At 40.6% G+C, this 19,687-nt stretch overlaps 1 protein-coding gene across 1 annotated transcript in view; it reads right to left on the reverse strand.

The window, feature by feature from the left end:
• ADCY2 (adenylate cyclase 2) overlaps window positions 1-19,687 on the reverse strand; it is a 450,913-nt gene that overhangs the window by 124,431 nt on the left and 306,795 nt on the right. Inside the window, exons 5-8 of the mRNA XM_032279123.1 lie at window positions 15,346-15,494; window positions 10,689-10,800; window positions 7,863-7,990; window positions 305-463 (exon numbers count right to left, since the gene is read on the reverse strand). Coding sequence (XP_032135014.1) covers window positions 305-463; window positions 7,863-7,990; window positions 10,689-10,800; window positions 15,346-15,494 — 548 coding nt within the window. The remainder of the gene's footprint in view (window positions 1-304; window positions 464-7,862; window positions 7,991-10,688; window positions 10,801-15,345; window positions 15,495-19,687) is intronic.

Below are 19,687 nucleotides of genomic sequence, written 5' to 3' on the forward strand. Positions count from 1 at the left end.
ATCTGGACTTTATTGTAAAACATCTTTAAATCAGGTCTCTATTCCTGAATTTGCAAGTAAGTAAAAGTGTGTATTTTACCGTCTGATATTCAGTCTTTGAACCATGGACAAGAGGGGTCGCAGTGTAGGGATTTGAGAGTTCATGTTTATCTGCTTAACATGAGGTGCCATTGGGTGTGAGTAACGTGATACCAACAGAGGCAACGGAAGTCATCAAAAACTGAGCACTCCGTTGTTAGCCTGATGACCTGTCATTCCTAACCACGCTGCCTGCCTGAAGAAAGAAATCAACGCTGGGTCTTACCCAGGGACCCCTCCAGCTTCCATGTGGTTGGCCAAGGTCACGTCATGGGACCACACATCATACTGCCACTTCTGCAGACCAATCACGCCGCACAGGACATTCCCAGAATGCACACCCACGCGCATGTTGATATCAACTCCAGTAGCATCCCTCACTTTCCTGAAGAGGAGGGAAGTGAGATCATGATCAAGTAACATCCACTGCTTCCTTTGACTCTTGGTCAATTTTCCCAGCATTTTATTATTTGGAATTTCTCAGACTGTTGGAAATGACCATGAACCCTCCTGTGGCAAGAGACCACTTCTCTGAGCTAAGAGAAAGGGCTTTTCCTTCCAGTCACTCCAGATTAGACCTATGTTCTTGCTATTGAAGCCAGATCAGGCCAGACTAGAGTGATGACAAAACATTTTGGCTATCACTTTTACTTTTGCAAAGAATTGTATCAAACACCTACAATGTGCTGGCACGTCTGCATTTCCATACTAGAATCACGTGACATTGCCTTGTAATGTAAGAAATAGTCTTAAGCACTATTTGTAACGTTAGCATTTAGCACAATGTACATCTCCAATGAATATCTTCTACTAATAAGTGAAGAATATAGCTCATTTGTGAACTTAATAATGACTTTGGCCTAAATGAGCATTTTTAGAAAAATAATCATGTCATTAAGTCTTTTCAGTTGTGCACATTCTTTAACGAAAAGAGAAAAAATACCTTTTAGGACCCTATCACCAACTCATTAACAGAGAAAAGGGATAAACTTCATGGAAGAAACAAATGGAAAGGCTTGGTAATGCTTATTTACTCTTGCTATCTGAATACATTAAGGTAGTATTGCAAAAGAAGTATATAGGAAGATGTTCCTAGTTACATCAAGAGAATTACCCCAAGAGGCAATGTGGAGGGCAGCAATGATGCCGACTGCAGTACAATAAAAGGAAGACACTATCACTTGTGAATTGTAGTGAATTGAGTCATCACCATCTCAAAATGGCATAGGCATGTATGTCATGCTTAAATGATATAATGATACCATTTTAGCATGCTAAAAATGATAAAAAGAAATGGACCCACAATGTAAAAATAAATCACATTCTGGTATTTTCAGGACATGGCTCATGGGTATGTGTGTTCATTGTGTACATCTGTATGTAATTTTCTGTCATCACTGTACCCTCTCCTACGGTGAGCATTCAGTTAATGTAATCAGTTGCTTGCTTCTTTCAAAGTGCTTTGAAGGTCTTGAACTCATGTGTGAGCATCTTTATCCACTATTCCAATTGCATGTTCTCCATCACATATTCTCTCTTATTTGCTCTGTACCCCCTGAGAATAAGTTTTAGTGATATTGGAGTAAAGCTGTCTGGGTAAGGAGTAGGCTTAGCCGACCTATGAATAATACGCTTTAGTCTAGCTCTTTATTCTAAATCTGGATTGCCAGTATTGTGTATTTAAACCAAGTCTGTGAATATCTGCTTTTATTGGCTACAGAGCAACAAGTTTTCATGTAAGATCTTAATACCAAAGTAGGAAGTAAAAATAGCTTAGAAAGCCCTGTCAGGTGTTTTGTGCAGCTGACAGAGGTAAGGTTACATCACCTCAAAAAGAAAGATATGCCTGTCAGTTATCATAAAAATAAATTGTTTGGAAAGTACAATTCACCACACTTGTCAATGTGTAGAAGTCTACTATTTGATAAACAGTCAAAATTCAAGATGTGTTTGACCCTCAGTCGTTTTTACTCTCTGTTTCTGAGTATGCCTATTTTATTAGCCTATCTACCTTGTTTATCTTTTTCTTCACCTTTTAACAAGTATGACATAGGAAAGTCAATTTTTTAGAATTCATGGATCAGTCTAATCTACTCTTATTCATCATGGAATATATAAATGTATTGAAAACTGTTTTTCAGGAGAGAAATATGGGTTGACGGGAAGGAAAAGTGGTTCTACTTATGTTCCAAAATCCTCATCAGAGAACATCTGATGTTCTCAGGTATGGAAAACATTTTTTAGTTGACTGAGAATGCAGGTTTAACAGAAAAGATAAAGAAGGGGCATAATGATTGCCGGTTTTCCAGATTGGATTTTCTTCTCACAACTGTTAATGTTCTCAGAGCTGATGAAGGACCACCTCTGTGTATAGACTTGTAGCTTTAAACCTTGCATTGGTAACAAAATGATCGACTTTAATACAGGTAGAATTCAAGATGGCTATACTTCAGTTGTATGATAAAATCAATGGTTCACACAACTGTGGCATCTAAAAATGTTTTTATATCATCTCTCTGCCACTAAATTGACTTGAATTTTGGAAAAAAATAGTTGGTGTTGATATGTTTATGTGTGTGTGTATATATGTATTTATAAACAAATGTGTGTGAGTAACAAGTGAGTTTCATAGTCTTCCCCTATGCATGGGTATTCCACACACAAATGCTGAGTTATTGTCATAAAACAATTTGCAATAAAAAAGTTGCATTCTGAAAAAATAATTTAGAAAGATATTTTGCTTCCCGTTTCCTCTCTTTTTTTTTTTCTCTCTCTTCCCTTCTTGTTTTTGCAAAAATAAAAACCCAGCTACTCATTTGGTTCTACGCAATCATCCAAACCTTTTCTTCCTGCCCCATAAAATGAGTTAGAGCATCAACAGGACAAGGAGATCCATCCCCACCCCTCTGCCCTGCATCTGCAGGCTGTGGCTGTGTGAGCACCAGGGCATCCCCACCTCTGGACTTTGCTTATAATAACTCCTCTTCCTGCTCCCCACACCCTCAAGCCTCCCTTTGGTGTCAAGTGGCCAGCTGGCATTGTCCTTCAGACTCAGGCGCAGTCCCATACGGAAAGGATGTTTTGTCCCCTCTAGGCTGGTCCAGGCAGCCCCACTGCTTCTGTCCTCTAACTGCCCTGAGGACAATTAGCACTCCCTTTCTGTCTTCATCTCTGCCCTCAGCAGAAATTTAACTTGGGTGGACACAACCTCCTCTAAATGGGTTGTTTACCTCTCAAAGGGTTCAAGGCCCAATGCAACAGCATCACTTCATACAAGTTTACTAATGGACCAAGGTTATTTTTGAAAAATGTACTGTGCTTCGTCTTTGAGCAATGATGATCCTAAAAAATCTGTTAGAGACTCATAACTGTTCTTAACCTTTTATGTTGTTGAGAGGGCATTTCCAACCACGTGGCGTTTGTTTGCCAAAATAGGCCAGGAGAGAGCCAAGAAAGGATAAAAAGGGAGGAGAAAGGCGTCTCAGTTTGGCCATTTGACAGAATTGATTCTAAAACATTAAAATCATCCCCACGTTGTCTTTTTTTAAAAAATGAGTTGACCATGGTTTCAGACGAATTGACTGGCCACATGTTTTGTTGCATGTGTATGCAATTTACATGATCTATAGAAAAATGCTGAAGTCATTGTTTAAAGCTTGCAATAGTAGTAGGTAAACATTACAGTTTAAGAGAAGCCTTAATCTATTTTAAAATCAAGGTCCTGAATGTTACTTGATTAAAAATAATTTACATGTTCATGACAGAAAACAGAAATGCTTCTAAGCATTGGAAATGTTCCAAAGCTGCAGCTGAAGTGCCTTTGCAGCAGTGCTGGGGCTAGCAGGGAATGGGGTGCTGCTACGCATGCAGTGTGAACACAGGGAAGAGCAGGCAGCCGTCTGGGACTCATGCTGCTGGTTCCCATGAAACCGAGACCATTCGGCAAAAACCCAAGTGCCAGGTGTGCACATACCACCCGCATGCTTAAAACATGAAAATTCCTGTCTGGTATCCAACCCACCTCATAGCTCAGTGAATGTGAATGCAAATGCACGTCCTTGCATGGGAGAGAGGATGAAAGTGGACAAACAACTCCTGAAACTGCTGAGATGCCCTCTCTGTTGCTGCTTTTTGTGAAGGTGTCACAAAACTTTTTTTTTTTGAGACAGAATCTTGCTCTACTGCCTAGTTTGGAGTGCAGTGGTGTGATCTCAGCTCACTGCAACCTCCACCTCCTGGGTTCAAGTGAGTCTCCTGCCTCAGCCTCCTGCATAGCTAAAATTATAGGTGTGTGCCACCATGCACAGCTAATTTCTGTATTTTCAGTAGAAACGGGGTTTCATCATGTTGGCCAGGTTGGTCTCAAACTCTTGACCTCAGGTGATCTGTCCGCCCTGGCCTCTCAAAGTGCTGGGATTATAGGCATGAGCCACCACGCCCAGCCCCAAATAACATTTTTATGATCACCTTGTCTACCATACATGAAACAAACAGAGGAAGAATGTGGGATCCTTTGGTCCACAGGTGGCAGGTAACAGGGATGCAAAGCCATTGCCTAACTTGAGGACTGAGTTGAGGGGTCAGCAAGAATTGGGAGAGGTCCCTCAAACCTGTTGACATTACTTAGATTCTGTACACATAAGATATTACTGATGAATCAATGATGAAAAAATAAATAAAATATTCCACCTACAGGGGAATGTTATCCTGTCTTCAAAAGTAATGCAGTGCTGACACATGCCACCACAGAAATTAACCTTGACAACACTAGGCTGAGTGACAGAAGCCAAACACAAAAGGACAGATATATGATGCCACTTACATGAAATATCCAGAATAGGAAAAATCGTAGAGACAGAAAGTAGACTAGAGGTGACTAGGGGCTGGGAAAGAGGTAATGGGGAGTTACTGCTTCATGGGTACAGAGTTTCTGTCTGGGGTGATGAAAGGTTCTGGAAGTTGACAGTGGTGATGGTTACCCAACATTTCGAAAATACTCAACATCACTGCACATAATTTTACATTTTTATGTGTACTGTATCACTGTATATTTTTATGCATCATTGTAAATTTTTATATACACATGAAATGACTCAAAGGGTAAGATTTATAGTATACATATTTTATCACAGTAAAAATTATAATAGTATTTTTGATGCACTGGTGATAGTCCAATGAATGTAATGTAAGGATTATTTCTCCTAAGAGACCTTCAAGACATTGGAGTAACTTAAACATTATGGAACTGGAACACAGTTGATTCAAAAGCAGAAACAAGGCTTTAGTAAATGGGTGGATTCTTTAATCCAGTGTGTTATTAATGCACATAATTTTGCCCTTCATAAGACTCTTCCACAACTACTTGAAAAGGAAATCAAGAAAAACACTTTCCTCCATAGAACTCATTTTGCCTTATGTTTAAAACCAACATTGAGGCTGTCACCAGAGGCAGGTTACAAATTTAAAAAATACGACGAGTTCCACTGATTGGATTCACTTACATCTAGATTCACAGACTTATAGGTAGTTATTTACTTTTGAAAAAAAGTTAAAAAATATTTTTCATGTATCAGAGAATATACATGATTGACTTATGGGAAGACACAATTGTGGCTATTTCTCACCTGATGCATTTTGTGTAGGAAACTGGGTTCACACTAACCACTCTTCCCATAGCAACTCTCTCATCGACTTCATTTACCTCCCATTCCTGATCTGCCTGACAAAATCATGCAGGAGTCTGCTACTGAGCTAGTGAACTTGGAACATGCAGGTGTCTCCATTTCATTGGCTGAGGTGGTCTCTGTGTGTGTAGGGGGGGTAGGGGTGGAGGCGGCAGGCATTAATCTTCCCAAGACCATTCTGGGAAAGTCACCTGTTAACATTTTAGTCACTTCATCATGTTACCAACACAGTGACAACAGGACATGTTGTCTTCTCACATAAAGCCCTTTCTACTTTAATCCCGAGACAGGGAATGAGAATATCAAGCTCATAATTCCAACTCTGTCCAGATTTTTTAAAAAAATGTTGAGGATAAGGTCAAATTATTTGACCAAAATGGACAATCAAAAACTCAATAAGGTACAATATTCCAATCATGCAGTCAGCAAACAACAGGCTTTATTATTTATAAGAATATTCTGGCTTCTACAAAGGGCATTACTAAATAAGGTACTGCTGCCGGGTGTGGTGGCTCAAGCCTATAATCCTAGCACTTTGGGAGGCCCAGGAAAGCAGATCATGAGGTCAGGAGTCTAAGACCAGCCTCACCAATATGGTGAAACCCAGTCTCTATCAAAAATACAAAAACTAGCTGCGCACAGTGGCACACACCAGTAGTCCCAGCTACTCAGGAGGCTTAGGCAGGAGAATCGCTTGAACCTAGGAGAGGTGGAGGTTGCAGTGAGCTGAGATTGCACTACTGCACTCCAGCCTGGACAATAGAGAGAGACTCTGTCTCAAAAAAAAAAAAAAAAAAAAAAAAAAGAGAGAGAGCTCTGTTAATAAAATTGTGGTGCTGGCAATAAAATTACCTTTTTTACCCTATATTTTTACCTTGTACCAATCAATGAAAATGACATCATTATTCTATATAAGCAGATCTTCTCTGGAATCACAGTGAAAAAATTATAGATACAATGCAGAAAATATATGTTACCAATACAAATTGAAATTAAATTCACAGAGCTGAGCATTTTTGACTAGAAGAAAATCTTTCATATTGGATTTTTAAAGTAACTGCAGTCTGGCTGTAAAACCCACATCTTCCCTTACCATGTGTGTGGAGCCATAGAATTTGTCAGAAATTGGAAAGATGATAACATGTGCACACTTTTATCTTAAGATCACAGAAGACATTCAAAATTCAAAAAAAAAATCACTTTTGACTCTGGGCGCAGTGGCTCACGCCTATAATCTCAGCACTTTGGGAGGCCGAGGTGGGCAGATCACAAGGTCAGGAGTTCAAGATCAGTCTGGCCAATGTGGTGAAACACCGTCTCTACCCAAAATACAAAAATTAGCCGGGCATGGTGGCGGGTGCCTGTAGTCCCAGCTACTTGGGAGGCTGAGGCAGAAGAATCACTTGAACCTGGGAGGCGGAGGTTGCAGTGAGCCCAGATTGCACCATTGAACTCTAGCCTGAGTGACAGTGCAAGGTGCTATCTCAAACAACAACAACAAAAAACAAAAACAAAAAGCTTTTGAAACAAAACTGTCCCGTCTTACAGATTTCCAACTCAGTATTACTGTAATCTAAGGCTCATAGTAGCAATACTAGGCTGAGTCAGGCAGCTCATACCTACAATGCCAACAGTTTGGGAGGCCAAGACAAGCAGATTATTTGGGCCTAGGGGTTCAAGACCAGCCTGGGCAACACAGGGAGACTCTGTCTCTACAAAAAATAGAAAAATTAGCTGACGTGTTGGTGCTTGCCTGTGGTCCCAGCAACTTGGGAGGCTGGGGTGGTAGGTTTGCTTTGGGCTCAGGGGGAGATAGAGACTGCATGCAGTGAGCTATGATCATGTCACTGCACTCCAGCCTAGGTGACAGAGCATGACCTTATCTCAAAAACAAACAAACAAAAATAATACTAAATAATGAAGTCTTATTTTCCATTGTGTTACTCACATGCCAATAAATGGGTTTCTGCACAATTATATTAAATGCACAATAATGTATTTAATGCCAGTAGGCAGAACAATAGAAATAGTCACGGGTGAGATATACAACTCCAAATTTTAGGACAGTTGAAAAAAATGCTTACTAAGCAGTCCACTTACTTTATGGCTTCACACATGTCCAGTCCCATTTTCACACAGTTCTTGGCATGGTTAGGGAGAGAAATAGGAAGTCCAGATACACAGTAATAGCAGTCTCCTAAAATTTTAATTCTCATGCATTCATTCTCCTGGAAGAACAAATTACCAAATTTCAGTTGCATTAAGCACTTGCAAAATGGTCTAGGTTTACCTAATATCATCAAGTGCCTGCTCTGCTCACGACATTCCAGGGATGTCTGGAGAGGGCAGTGAGAACCAATTGGGCTTCCCTTCATTACCCAACCAGAATGAGCTGCCCTCCCCTATGTGCCAATTTCCAAAGCGGGATAAATAAGGAAAAGGGAAAATATGGGAAATAAGAGAGAATGTTCTGGAATGATTTTTACTTCATAAAAGCAAAGAAGGATGGGGATGGGGCCAATCACTTTAGTCTGAGCAGCTCCAAACATTGATGGTGAAATAAGCATTCTATGCAGAGCTGAGTCTTTCAGAGTAGAAGATGATGACCAGCACTCTAGGAATTAGAATCTCATGTCCTTCCCTACTGTCCTTATAGTTCCTTTCAAGTATTGTAAAGCCAAAGCAGATTCTTACCTACAGACATGTCGCTTCTGATAGATATTGCCACACCTAATAAGCTACCATTCAACAGAGCCAAGTAACTTACACTTAATTCTCATCTTAGGCTCAACTGTTTCAAAATAAAATTTGACTAACTCATTATCTTTCTGGGCTAAATTTTATATTTATATTTTAATATTTAGATTAACTGCATTCATATATGTCGACCCTATATTTGTTTCTAAACTTTTGATCCAGCTTCCAGACTCTTCAGTAAAGTAAAAGAAAAACAAAAACAAAAATGATGTACCAAACACAGGCATTTTTTTCTCTAACACAAACACAGGCTTATGTATAAACTGAACAAATTTGAAATAATCAAGTGAATACACCTTCTTAAGCATGTGTTAGGTTTGCTGAATATTTTGCCTGTTTCTTTCCCTGTTTGATGGTGCACAAACAGGACATATTTTCATAGGTATCTACAGCACTACAGATACCTACGATGTGCTTAGTAATTCCTGACGGCAATATCATAAATAAGGAAAAGGTAAACAATTACATATTAATCAAGCTTCCCTCCCATACTTCCTAAAAAGATATTCTGAGACTAGAAAACATGAGTTAGAGTGAATCGCAATGCTTTTGAGTTCTTTAGTATAAAGTTATATGCTTTACATAAAAAATACTCAGTGCATTGGAGTATCTGTTTTCTGACAATAACCCCCCATTAGTGAACTGTGAACCATGAACTCATGTGAAGGCACACTGTGCCTCTGACCAATGATGGATAAACCAAGGGATGGAGAATCAGCTAAGGTTGTAAACTCCTTTGTTCCAGTGATTACAGGAAGTCATGTCAAGTACCTCTTTTATGGGTAATGAATTATGTCCTTACGAATTCGCATGTTGAAGTTAGTCCTGATACCTGTGAATGTGAACCTATTTGGCAGTAGGGCTGTCGCAGATTTAATTAGTCAAGAGGAGGCAGAACTGGAGTTGGGGGGGCGGGGGTTTATCCTCTAAGAAGAGTCATTTGAACACTGAGACAGGCACCTAGAGGAGAGAATGTCATCTGAACATTGGAGTGACGTTGTTCCCAGCCAAGATTGAAACGTTTCTTCCTAACGTGAACAGGTAGTCCAGCAAAAATGACCTTTTATTAATTCAGACTTTTAAGACATCATTTAGGTTTCAACCTTTCTTCTCCTATAAATGAACACCCATAGAACTCACCCCCTTCACTTTGGCTTGGTAAAGGAAGGAAGCAGGCCTGTGCTTTTACTGATGTTTTAAAATCCACAGAGAGAGCTGTCAAGGTCAGTGGAACTGCAGAAGGCGACAAACTTGGGGAGTTTGGCCTAAGAATGACCATGCTAACATCTGCAAGCCAGATTTCTTCCTAAGAGACTTGACTGGAATGTGCTGTCTTGTTTAAAAGTGATCTAAATCACACAATGAACTAAATTTAGGACCAATTCTTCCACAGATAAATCACTGATATTGCTAGGCAAAATGAAGCACTTTTTTGTTGGGAACAATTCAAAGAGAGAATTAGGCCAACCAGAAACATTTAACAGGAAGTACAGGGCTTGCAGGAAGAAACTTTTTGTCACTGACGTTGCCACCAGCAATTGTGGCAGTTCTAAAAAGTAATAGGGTCTAGTGTGGTTTCAGATGGTTTTACATCATTCCTATCTGTGAAATTTCCCATGGAAGAGCATATGAGTGGAAGACTCTGAACTTCCATCTTTGTTTAAGAGGCAAAAGAATCAAAGGATAAAAATGAGACAAGAGTCAGTAAAGGCTTTGCATGGAAGGTGCACATTCTATTTCAGGGGCTCTTCCAGGGTTCAGCTTAACAATAGGAATAGAGGATGCTGGCAACTGGAGGAGTGGAAAGGGTCATACCAGATCCTGGACACGGAAATGCCTAAGAGAGCACCTTAAAACAGTACCACGAAGAGGGATTTGCAAGTTGGAGCTCACTGCCTGGAATGTATTTATTACATGTGTGCTGAATTATACATAGGAGGAAGTTTTAAAATAGATAAAAACATGATAATGATATGCCATGGCATTTTTCATCCCTGAGACAGGTTTGAGGCTCATCAAACATCAATGGCAAAGAAATCCAGCAACTTTTACAAACAATCTTCCTAAAGGATGCTTTTATGAAAAAGTAAACTATTGATAGGTGGATGAAGAAAAACGAAGCCAAGAGTTTAGAAATCTTCAACGCGGAAGGGAATCTATAATACTCACCTTTGCAATTTGATCAAACTTTCCGAAGAGCTCATTCAGCATGTGGACTAGTTCTCCTGGGGAGCAGTCACTTGCCAGCCGGGTAAAGCCAACGATATCAGCATATAAGATGCTGTAGGAAGAAAGGAGGTATGCAGACAGAGTTTTCTAGATTATATATATATATTTTAAATAAAGTAATGATAATTTTTCCAATAAAATCATGTAATTTTGTTTGCACTTTATATTTTCATGAGAAAGATGTAATTTTCCTGGATAGAGAATATATAAACATTTTTTTAAACTTGTTAATTTAAACATTTTTTAAGATTAAACTTTTGTAGTTAAGATGGGAGTGAAGCAGCAAAATAATTTAAAAAAACAAATTCTGTTTATATTGAGTCAAGGAAGAAATGGGAATAATAATCCTTTTTTAAAAAGATTACTTAAATGATTCTGGAGTCCTTCCTAACTGCCAGGATGAAGCAGGCATGGAATATTTTCCTGACGTTCAGAATTAAGCTGGGACAACGTATTGAACAAATGTGGACCTCAACAGATGTCCAATTATAAATCATAAAAAGGGTTACAAAGGAAAACGAGAGAGTGTTATGAGACAGAAGAGCAGGGACAGATTAGACAGTGAGGAGTCTGGGAAGGTCACTCTTAGGAAATGACAGAGCAGCTTCCCTTCATGGGATATACTCACTAGTGAAGAGGAGTGTGAAATTCCTTAGTGCTTTTTACATGTTTAAAATAGGAAAACACAGCACCCTGTGTGCACTGCAACTTGTCCTACACAATAACATGTTTCTGATTCGTATCAAGGCCTTATAAAGAGGCCTACATTTCTGCTGGTGGTTTGAGATTCACAGAGTGAATATCTATGACTGAAGATGTACCACGGAGCAAAAATAACTACCATTTCACAGCCATTAGGAAGGTTCTTATAAAACGCAAAAATAATGGTTGTGGATGAGAACCTGGAGAAATGGGAATAAGTGTGCCTTGCTGGTGGGAGGGTAAAATGATGCAGCCACCATGAAAAACAATATGGGCGGTCCTCAGAAATGTTAAACAAAATACCATATGATTCAGCAGTGCCACTTCTGGGTATATATCCAAAGAACTGAAACCAGGAACTTGAACAGATATTTGCACACGGATGTTCATAGTTGTAGTACCCACAATGGCCAAAAGATGGAAACAAACCAAACGTCCATTGACGGATGAATAAACGGAATGTGTTCTATCCATACAATGAATATCAGGCAGCCTTCAAAAGAAATGAAATCCCGACATGTGCTGCAACTCCTGAAAACCTTATACTAAGTAAAATAAGTCAGATACAACAGAACAAATGCTGTGTGATTCTACATATATGGGGCATACAGTGTAGTCACACCACAGGGACAGAAACTAAAATGCTGGTTGCCTGGGGCCTGGGAAGGGGGGTGTGGAGTTGTTGTTTAATGGGTTTGGAGCTTTAGTTTGGGATGAAGAAAGAGTTCTGGAGATGGAGAATAGTGATGGTTGTAGAACAACGTAGGTGTTTGTGATCCAACCAAACTGTGCACTTAAAAACAATTGCATTTGTCAATGTCATGCTATGCATATTTTACAACAATAAAAAATACAAAAAGGGGCACCAGTCAGCAGGGTGTCAGCCAGGGCAGGGCAGGACTCTGCTGTTGGCCATACTCTGCTCCTTGCACTGATCCCAGGATGCCTGGCTGCACCTTGGGGGAAATACTTGCTCCTCTGCTGATGGGCACGAGCTGCAGGAACCTCTGATAGGTACAGGAAAATCAGGGTTTCTAGGGCAGCTCTACTCTCCACTCTGTTCAGATGATCCCCTAAAAGTCATCCCTGTTTCTTCCATGCTAACCTATAGTGGCAGGGATCACAAGTGCTGAGCCATTGTCCAAGAGATAGGATGAACAATGCTCGCTCGGAGAAAGAGTCCCTGATTCTAAGCAGTATCAAGAGGCAGCATGTGCACATGGGCAGTTAACTCCACTTCCTTCTTGTTCACACCAGCCGCAGTGCTTCCTGCGCTCAAAACCTACAGTGAACAAAGCAGCTCTGAGATAGGCTGCCTGGATATACCTTAAGGTGGTCCAGGGGTTATTTGGCAGCAAAGGAATTAAAAAAGTAAGCAGACAATTGTGATGCAAAGTGCAAAGAAGCAAAGCATTATGGGAGAGAAAGCACAGTGCACTTATCGGACCACAGAGGAAGGAAGCCCCACCTGGAGTCTGACCATAATGCCACTTTAGAAAGATCATCTCTACTGTGGCAACCTGGAAGCTGGCAGGCCAGTTAGAACTATATCATTGGAACCCTGGAGAGCCCCATTGAAGGTCTATAATATGATGAAATAGAAGTGGACACACGTGGGAGATAGGATGAGGAATGAACTAGGTTTGTCACTAATTTGATGTTGTACGGGGGTTGTCTGGGAGAGGAAAGCATTAAAATGAAGACTGATTTCTGGCTAAGCAATGGAGTTCAGAAATCTAGGCCTGTGCAAATCAAAAAAGTGTGTAGGGAAAGATGACTAGCCCAACTTTGGTTGTGTTGTGTTTGATGGTGGTGCGTTAGATACACATTAAGTAGGTGAATATGGAAAGCTGTGGTTGAGGCCTGTGTATGAGCATCATTTAGATGGGAATTAAAGTCCTGGAATTGTAGAGGATTGTAGAGAAACAGAGAGGAGGTAAGAGAAAGCCCCCAACATACTCTCATTTACAGGAGGGCCTTGATTTAGGGTAAAGAAAAGAACAAAACAGACTGTCAGGAGAAAACTGAGGGAATACAATGCCAAGAGATCAAGGGATAGGAAAATTCCTTAAGAGGGAGGGCAAGGCCAAGGGGTCAGATACACTTGAGCAGTCAAAAAGTGACTTAAAAATATTTCCCAAGATCAGAGGGGCAATGCTGAACTTCAGACATTTAAGGCTAGAAAGAGCCATTAATAGAATAATACACTTAGTCAGACAACTGAATGTTTCTTCTATAATTGTATAGTCAAAATGCTCACAAAACTGAAGGCAAGCCAGTATTTAAAATAATTTTACTCCTTAACATGTGTAAACTTTCTTTAAATGTAGCTTTTACTATCATGTATCCAATTGTGCTTCCTTAGTTCCTACTCATATATAAATGTGTTTCTGTTACCTCCTTCCTGATAAGAGTTTTCTATATCACACTGACATCTGTGTATGCTTGGGTCTTATATAGCTTTTCTAAAATCTGATGTCAAGTGGGATTTGCCCTAGCAATGTCTTTAAATTACAGGTAAATTTGTTTCTTATTAACAAGCTTCAAAAAACTTAGACCCGAAGCAGCCTGGCTCTTCTAAAAACTCTAATGACTAAACTAAGACCATCAAAACATACCGAGTGAGGTCAGATACATGCACAGGTTACTTACGGAGATAACTCAGTGATAGGGTTTGGATTTGTGTCCCCACCCAAATCTCATGTCGAATTGTAATTCCCAGGGTTGGAGGAGGAGCCTGGGAGGTGATTGGGTCAGAGGGGCAGCTTTTTCTCTTGCTGTTCTCATGATAGTGAGTGAGTTCTCACGAGATGAGATCTGAGTGTTTAAAAGTGTGTGGCACCTTCCTCTTCCTCTTTTTCCTTCTCTGGCCATTTAAGACATGCCTGCTTCCCTTCACCTTCTGCCATGATTATAAGGTTCCTGAGGCTTCCGGAGCCATGCTTCCTGTACAGCCTGCAGAACTTGGGTCAATTAAACCTCTTTTCCTTATAAATTGTCCAGTCTCAGGTAGTTTTTTATAGCATTGTAAGAGTGGCCAAATACACCCAGCTAGAATGGAAAGCAGCGTATTAACATATGGAGTGGATAAAAGAGCAAACCCCCAAAAGAAGTGGTCCTGGGAATGGGAGGGGCACAGAAATTGGTGTTGGTCTGGGTGGGCCTCACCCTGCTGTGGCTGAGAGACAGGGGCAGGAGAGAAATGGGAGGGAGGATCCCCTCCAGCCTGAAGTGAGTCCCTCTCACTATTCCTCTCTAGAGCTCATGGGAGACAGAGGCCCCACACCAACCTCCTTCCCTACTACAATCCCATGATGAAAACATGTTAGTTTTCTAGGCACTGTGACCCCGTGGGAAGTAGGTATGCCAATCTCAGAAAGGCAGTAACTTTCACAGTAAATTAACTGAGGTACGCATCAATGTCCCGTGACTTTGGTCGCTGGTTTTCCAGACCCAAGAAACTCATCATGCTGATGGCTTCATGGATGCCCTGCTCCTGCAAAGTCCATTTGGAGGACTCAGTCTTTGTGCCTGGAGATCCCACAGGCTCTCCCTCTGATCTTACTGTAATCTGATCACAGGGTTTCCAGAATGAAAACCCTGCTGTCCCCTTCACTCCTTTCTGTGATGGATGCTTGGCCACAGAAGCCAGGGCTGTGAAGGACAACTCAATCCAATACAGGAAACAGCACCCTATTTTCTAATCTTAGTGTGAAGACCCCGAGGGGCAGCAGCAGGTGAGTGGGGTGGCAGAATCTTGGTGATTCGTCCCCCTGCAAAGGATCCACTGTCACAAAGAAGAGATGGTGATGTGAGGTGTGAGATCTCAGGCAAAACGTCTCCAGTCAGGCAAACAGACTCCCAGACCAGCCAAGGCGCAAGCCCAGCGCCCTACCTCACGTTGGTATGCCGCTTCACGTACAGGTTGTGGAAGTTATTTGTGTTCTCCATCTGGCCCGCCTTGGGACCCTGCAGCCTCTGAATGATCTCTGCTTTCATCTCCATGGCGATGTGGGCTGGCAGCAGGGAGAGCAGAAGCCGCTCCTGGACAAGGTGGGGAAGGAGGAACAAAAATCTCTCAGACAACTTGGGGGAAGACAAAATAACACTGGAGATGGGATAATCCTCCCCCCAGCTTATCTCCCCCATCATGGAAAGTGCAAAGGCAACAGGAGACACAGTATGTGCCCACGAGGGGAGCTCAGTGGATGGTAGCTAGTGTTTTTCCATGTACTGGTATAACTGAGCATTGATCATTCATTCATTTATTCATTCATTCACTCATTTATTCAGAAAGTATCCATCTTTGACCAATAAATGCCATGTCCCTTGAACAGCACTAATGTAAATTAAAGAAGAATGCAGGGGCTTCTCTGCCTCAGTTGCCCTTCTGTTTCCCATGAGTCAGGCATGAATCTTGACTTCCTACTGATTTGTAGGAAGGCCAATTTACGGATTTTTTCTGACAAGCTAAAATACAGATTCTAGAAATACATATTGGGAGTGAAAAGAGATTTTCTAAGGTCAGACTGTATTATTATATTATTTATTATTTATTGAATTCTAAGTGTGTGTTCTTCAGGATGGAGCATAAAGGAAAGTAAAGTTATTTCCCCAAAGATTTTTAAAAATCTATTTTGATTTTAAAGTAGCAAAGTGGAAATAGTATTAAAATTTCAGAAACCAGTGGTCAGTGTAAGATAGAAAACACTCATTTTCGCCTGCTTGCTCATTTCTGAGATAAAATACTAGCTTTGATGCACTTAAGAAAGACAGATGATATTCCACATTTCTTAAATGAGATAGTCAAATACTTTCAAAGATTTCATTTCCTCTATGATAAGCAGATAATCCTCTTTAGTAATTCTAAGTCATTATAAAAGTGGAGTCAGAAATGTTAGCTTCTATAAAATGTCATATAAGAAACTACAGGTGGAACACAAGGAAATGATAACATAAAAGCTTTATGTGTATTTTTGGTCTTTAAATTCAGTAAATCCAGGAAACGGTAAATATCAGTATACAATATTGTACTCATTTTAACATAAACTTATTTTATTAGAGTAGCATTTTCTCATTCTCCTCAATGAAATGAAAGTACACAATGTTTTTTGGAGGAAAAGTCTAACAGAAGGGTAATCTTCAGAACATCTATCCATCCTGGAGTATTTTAATGTTAATCCATTGAAGAAAACATCATATGCTTTAGCTGTGGTAGAATTTAGCAACTTATATTCAATGTTTATAAACAAATATTTGTTCAATGAAACACTTTATCACATCTTTATCTATCACATTGTCTCTCTTTTTCTTTTTTTTTTTTTGTCAAGCTGATGAGAGACAGGGGTAGAGGGGAAACTAGGGTTTGCTTCCGGATTCACAGAGCCAGGTGTCAATCTCTTTGGTCCACTCTCAGTGCACATCATTTTGGTGGCTATTGGAAACTTCCACTGAGAGAGCTGAGGGTAGGCCAGGAGTGCATTCTGATGCAGATGGGATGATCCTCCCCTCAGCTCATCCCCCCCATGGAAAGACAAGTGCAAAGGCAACAGGGGACATAGTATGTGCCCATGAGGGGACCTCAGTGTATGGTAGCTAGTGTTTCTCCATGTACTGGCATAACTGAGCATTGATCATTCATTCATTCATTCATTTCTTCAGAAAGTGTCCATCTTTGACCAATAAATGCCATGCCCTTTGAAAAGCACCAATGTAAACTAAAGAAGAATGCAGGGGCTCCTCTGCTTCAGTTGCCCTTCTGTTTCTCAAGAGTCAGGCATGATGTTTCTTCCAAACACCAGCCTGTCCTTCTCGTCTCATCTGACAGCAAGTGCACTGTGTGTTGAAGCCTTGGTTATTAATGATATACCAGAGACCCTGGTGCATTCTTCTCTGATTTACCATTAGTGCTTTGGAAAGGGCATGGCCCGATCCCTCTCTTGTCTCAGAGCCCATTTGAAAAAAACAGGGGGTTTGTTTTCAGGTAATGGCGCTTCAATTGCTAGCTTTCATCATCTTGATATGAAGAACTACTCCATCATCTGCTCATATTTGGCTACTCATCCCCAAAATGCATAAACTTGCCACTTGTCTTCAGTTTCTCTAAGCTTTGGTATCTGTGACTCATGAGACATTTATTCCTTTGGGAAACTCTAAATGTAATCAAACTCACGGTGCACCCATGGAAGTGTTTAGCAGATAGAAATTGTCCTATAAGTGTTTAGCAGACTGAGTTCTGCTAGTATTGCCTCCACTGAATTCCATTTCTGTAGGTCCTGAGTGTACACTACAGCAAAGTACTCTGTGGATGGTCACTTCCTCTTCTTTCTGTTTATTGATTAATATATGGAATAATTGGGTGTGAAGCCAAAATATTACACACAAAGGAGCTATAATGTCCAAAGTGTATTCATACCAACAGAGGAATCTGGTGAGGAAAGTATGAAATTTCCATCCACAAAAATCAGGACATCTGCTCGGGCATGGTGGTTCACACCTGTAATCTCAGTACTTTTGGAGGTCAAGGCAGGCAGATCATCAGAGGTCAGGAGTTCGAGACCAGCCTGGCCAATATAGTGAAACCCTATCTCTATTAAAGATAAAAAAAATTAGTTGGGCATGGTGGCAGGCACCTGTAATCCCAGCTATTTAGGAGGCTGAGGCAGGAGAATCACTTGGACCCGGGAGGTGGAGGTTGCAGGGAACTGAGATTGTGCCACTGCACTCCAGCCTGGGCAACAGAACAAGACTCCGCCTCAAAAAAACCCCAAAAAATCAGGAGACCTGTCTGGTCATATTCTCAGACTTGAACAGAGGAGCCCCTGCTGAGAGAAGGGAAGCATGTTGCTTTGAGGCTTCCCATTGAATCTGTCATAATCAAAGCAAGTAGAGGTTGAAAATAAATGTTAACTTCTAAAGCACTGATAAGGAATATTCACATGTAGACTATAAATAATTATGGGTCTGGATTTGGCTATCTATTTAGAAATCCTAATAGAATCTGTGCATCTACAGAGATGTATTAAGCTTGGCTTAATTAGGTTAAAGTCCATTGTTTACTCTTTCTGATGGCTGGTGAGTCAAGGGCTAAGACAAAATGAAATGCACCAAGCCACAGGTGCTCAGTGTACATAACTCTCCATTAGTGAGCTTATGATGATAACCTGTGTGTACGTGGATTCAATACCAATACCATTTTCCACTGAACTTAATCAGTCAACTTTTCCAGTGTTTACATGAGTTTCTAGCTATGCTTCTTATAGCTAAGCCTGTCAACATCCTACTCATATCCCTTGCTTGGGGATCACCGTAGATTGTTCCTTTCTAAATGTACAATTTCCTGTGTGTCTGCAAATGAAGAGGTAGTTGATGAATAAATACTACAGCTTTTGCATCAACATCCCTTAATAGGAAATCTGAGCATGGTCTGCACATCCCTCAGAGAGTCACAGGAAAAACTGAGCCCTGTTTCCACCACTGGTCCATTTCATTAGCTGATCTCCCTTTTTGGAGGGAGCTGATCTCATGGTCTCACGCCGTCACTGTGCTAAAGAGAACCACTTCCTAACTAAATGACTGTACCCAGACCCTTGTCTTAGGGTCTGCTTGTGGTAAACCTAATAGACATTTCCAAGCTTCGTCTCTCCTCCTCCTGTAATTCTGCAATAAGATTATGCTAAACCCCAAATCACACACAGCTGATCCTTCCTGAAAGATACAGATTCTATGATCAAAAAAAGAGAATCAAATATAGTAATCCTTTTCCACACCCAGAGCCTCATTTAACAACCAAATGTAAGTTAAAAATCTTTATTTTAGACCCAAATGTAGAAGGATGACTGACTTTTAATAGGCGGTTTAAAAAATATAGAAAGTAAACTTCATATGTTGTACAAAACAAGATTTTTTTTCTTTTGTTGGAAGTGTTAAAGAATCCATGTGAATTTAGACCAGCCAAATAAAAGAACCTGAGGCTTCCTTCCTGACCCCCATGCCCCATCATTCAATGCTGGCACCACTGGTGGATGGTAGGTAGTGCAGCACCTGGCAACAGCTCAGGGTCCATGCTTGGAGTGTGCACCCGCCCTCTAGGTGATCACAATGCTGGACAATTGAATGAGCTTCTGAAAAAAGCCTGAGCTCAAAAGTGGTGAAGCAAGACTCTTTCTTTTAAATTTTTCTTTCTCCTCTTTAAAAATGTTCTGATCTGAAGGAAAAGCCCACTACTATGGCACACA

This window comes from Sapajus apella, unplaced genomic scaffold, assembly GCF_009761245.1.
Source record: "Sapajus apella isolate SASKATOON/1434 unplaced genomic scaffold, GSC_monkey_1.0 scaffold11, whole genome shotgun sequence".
Lineage (NCBI taxonomy): Eukaryota > Metazoa > Chordata > Mammalia > Primates > Cebidae > Sapajus > Sapajus apella.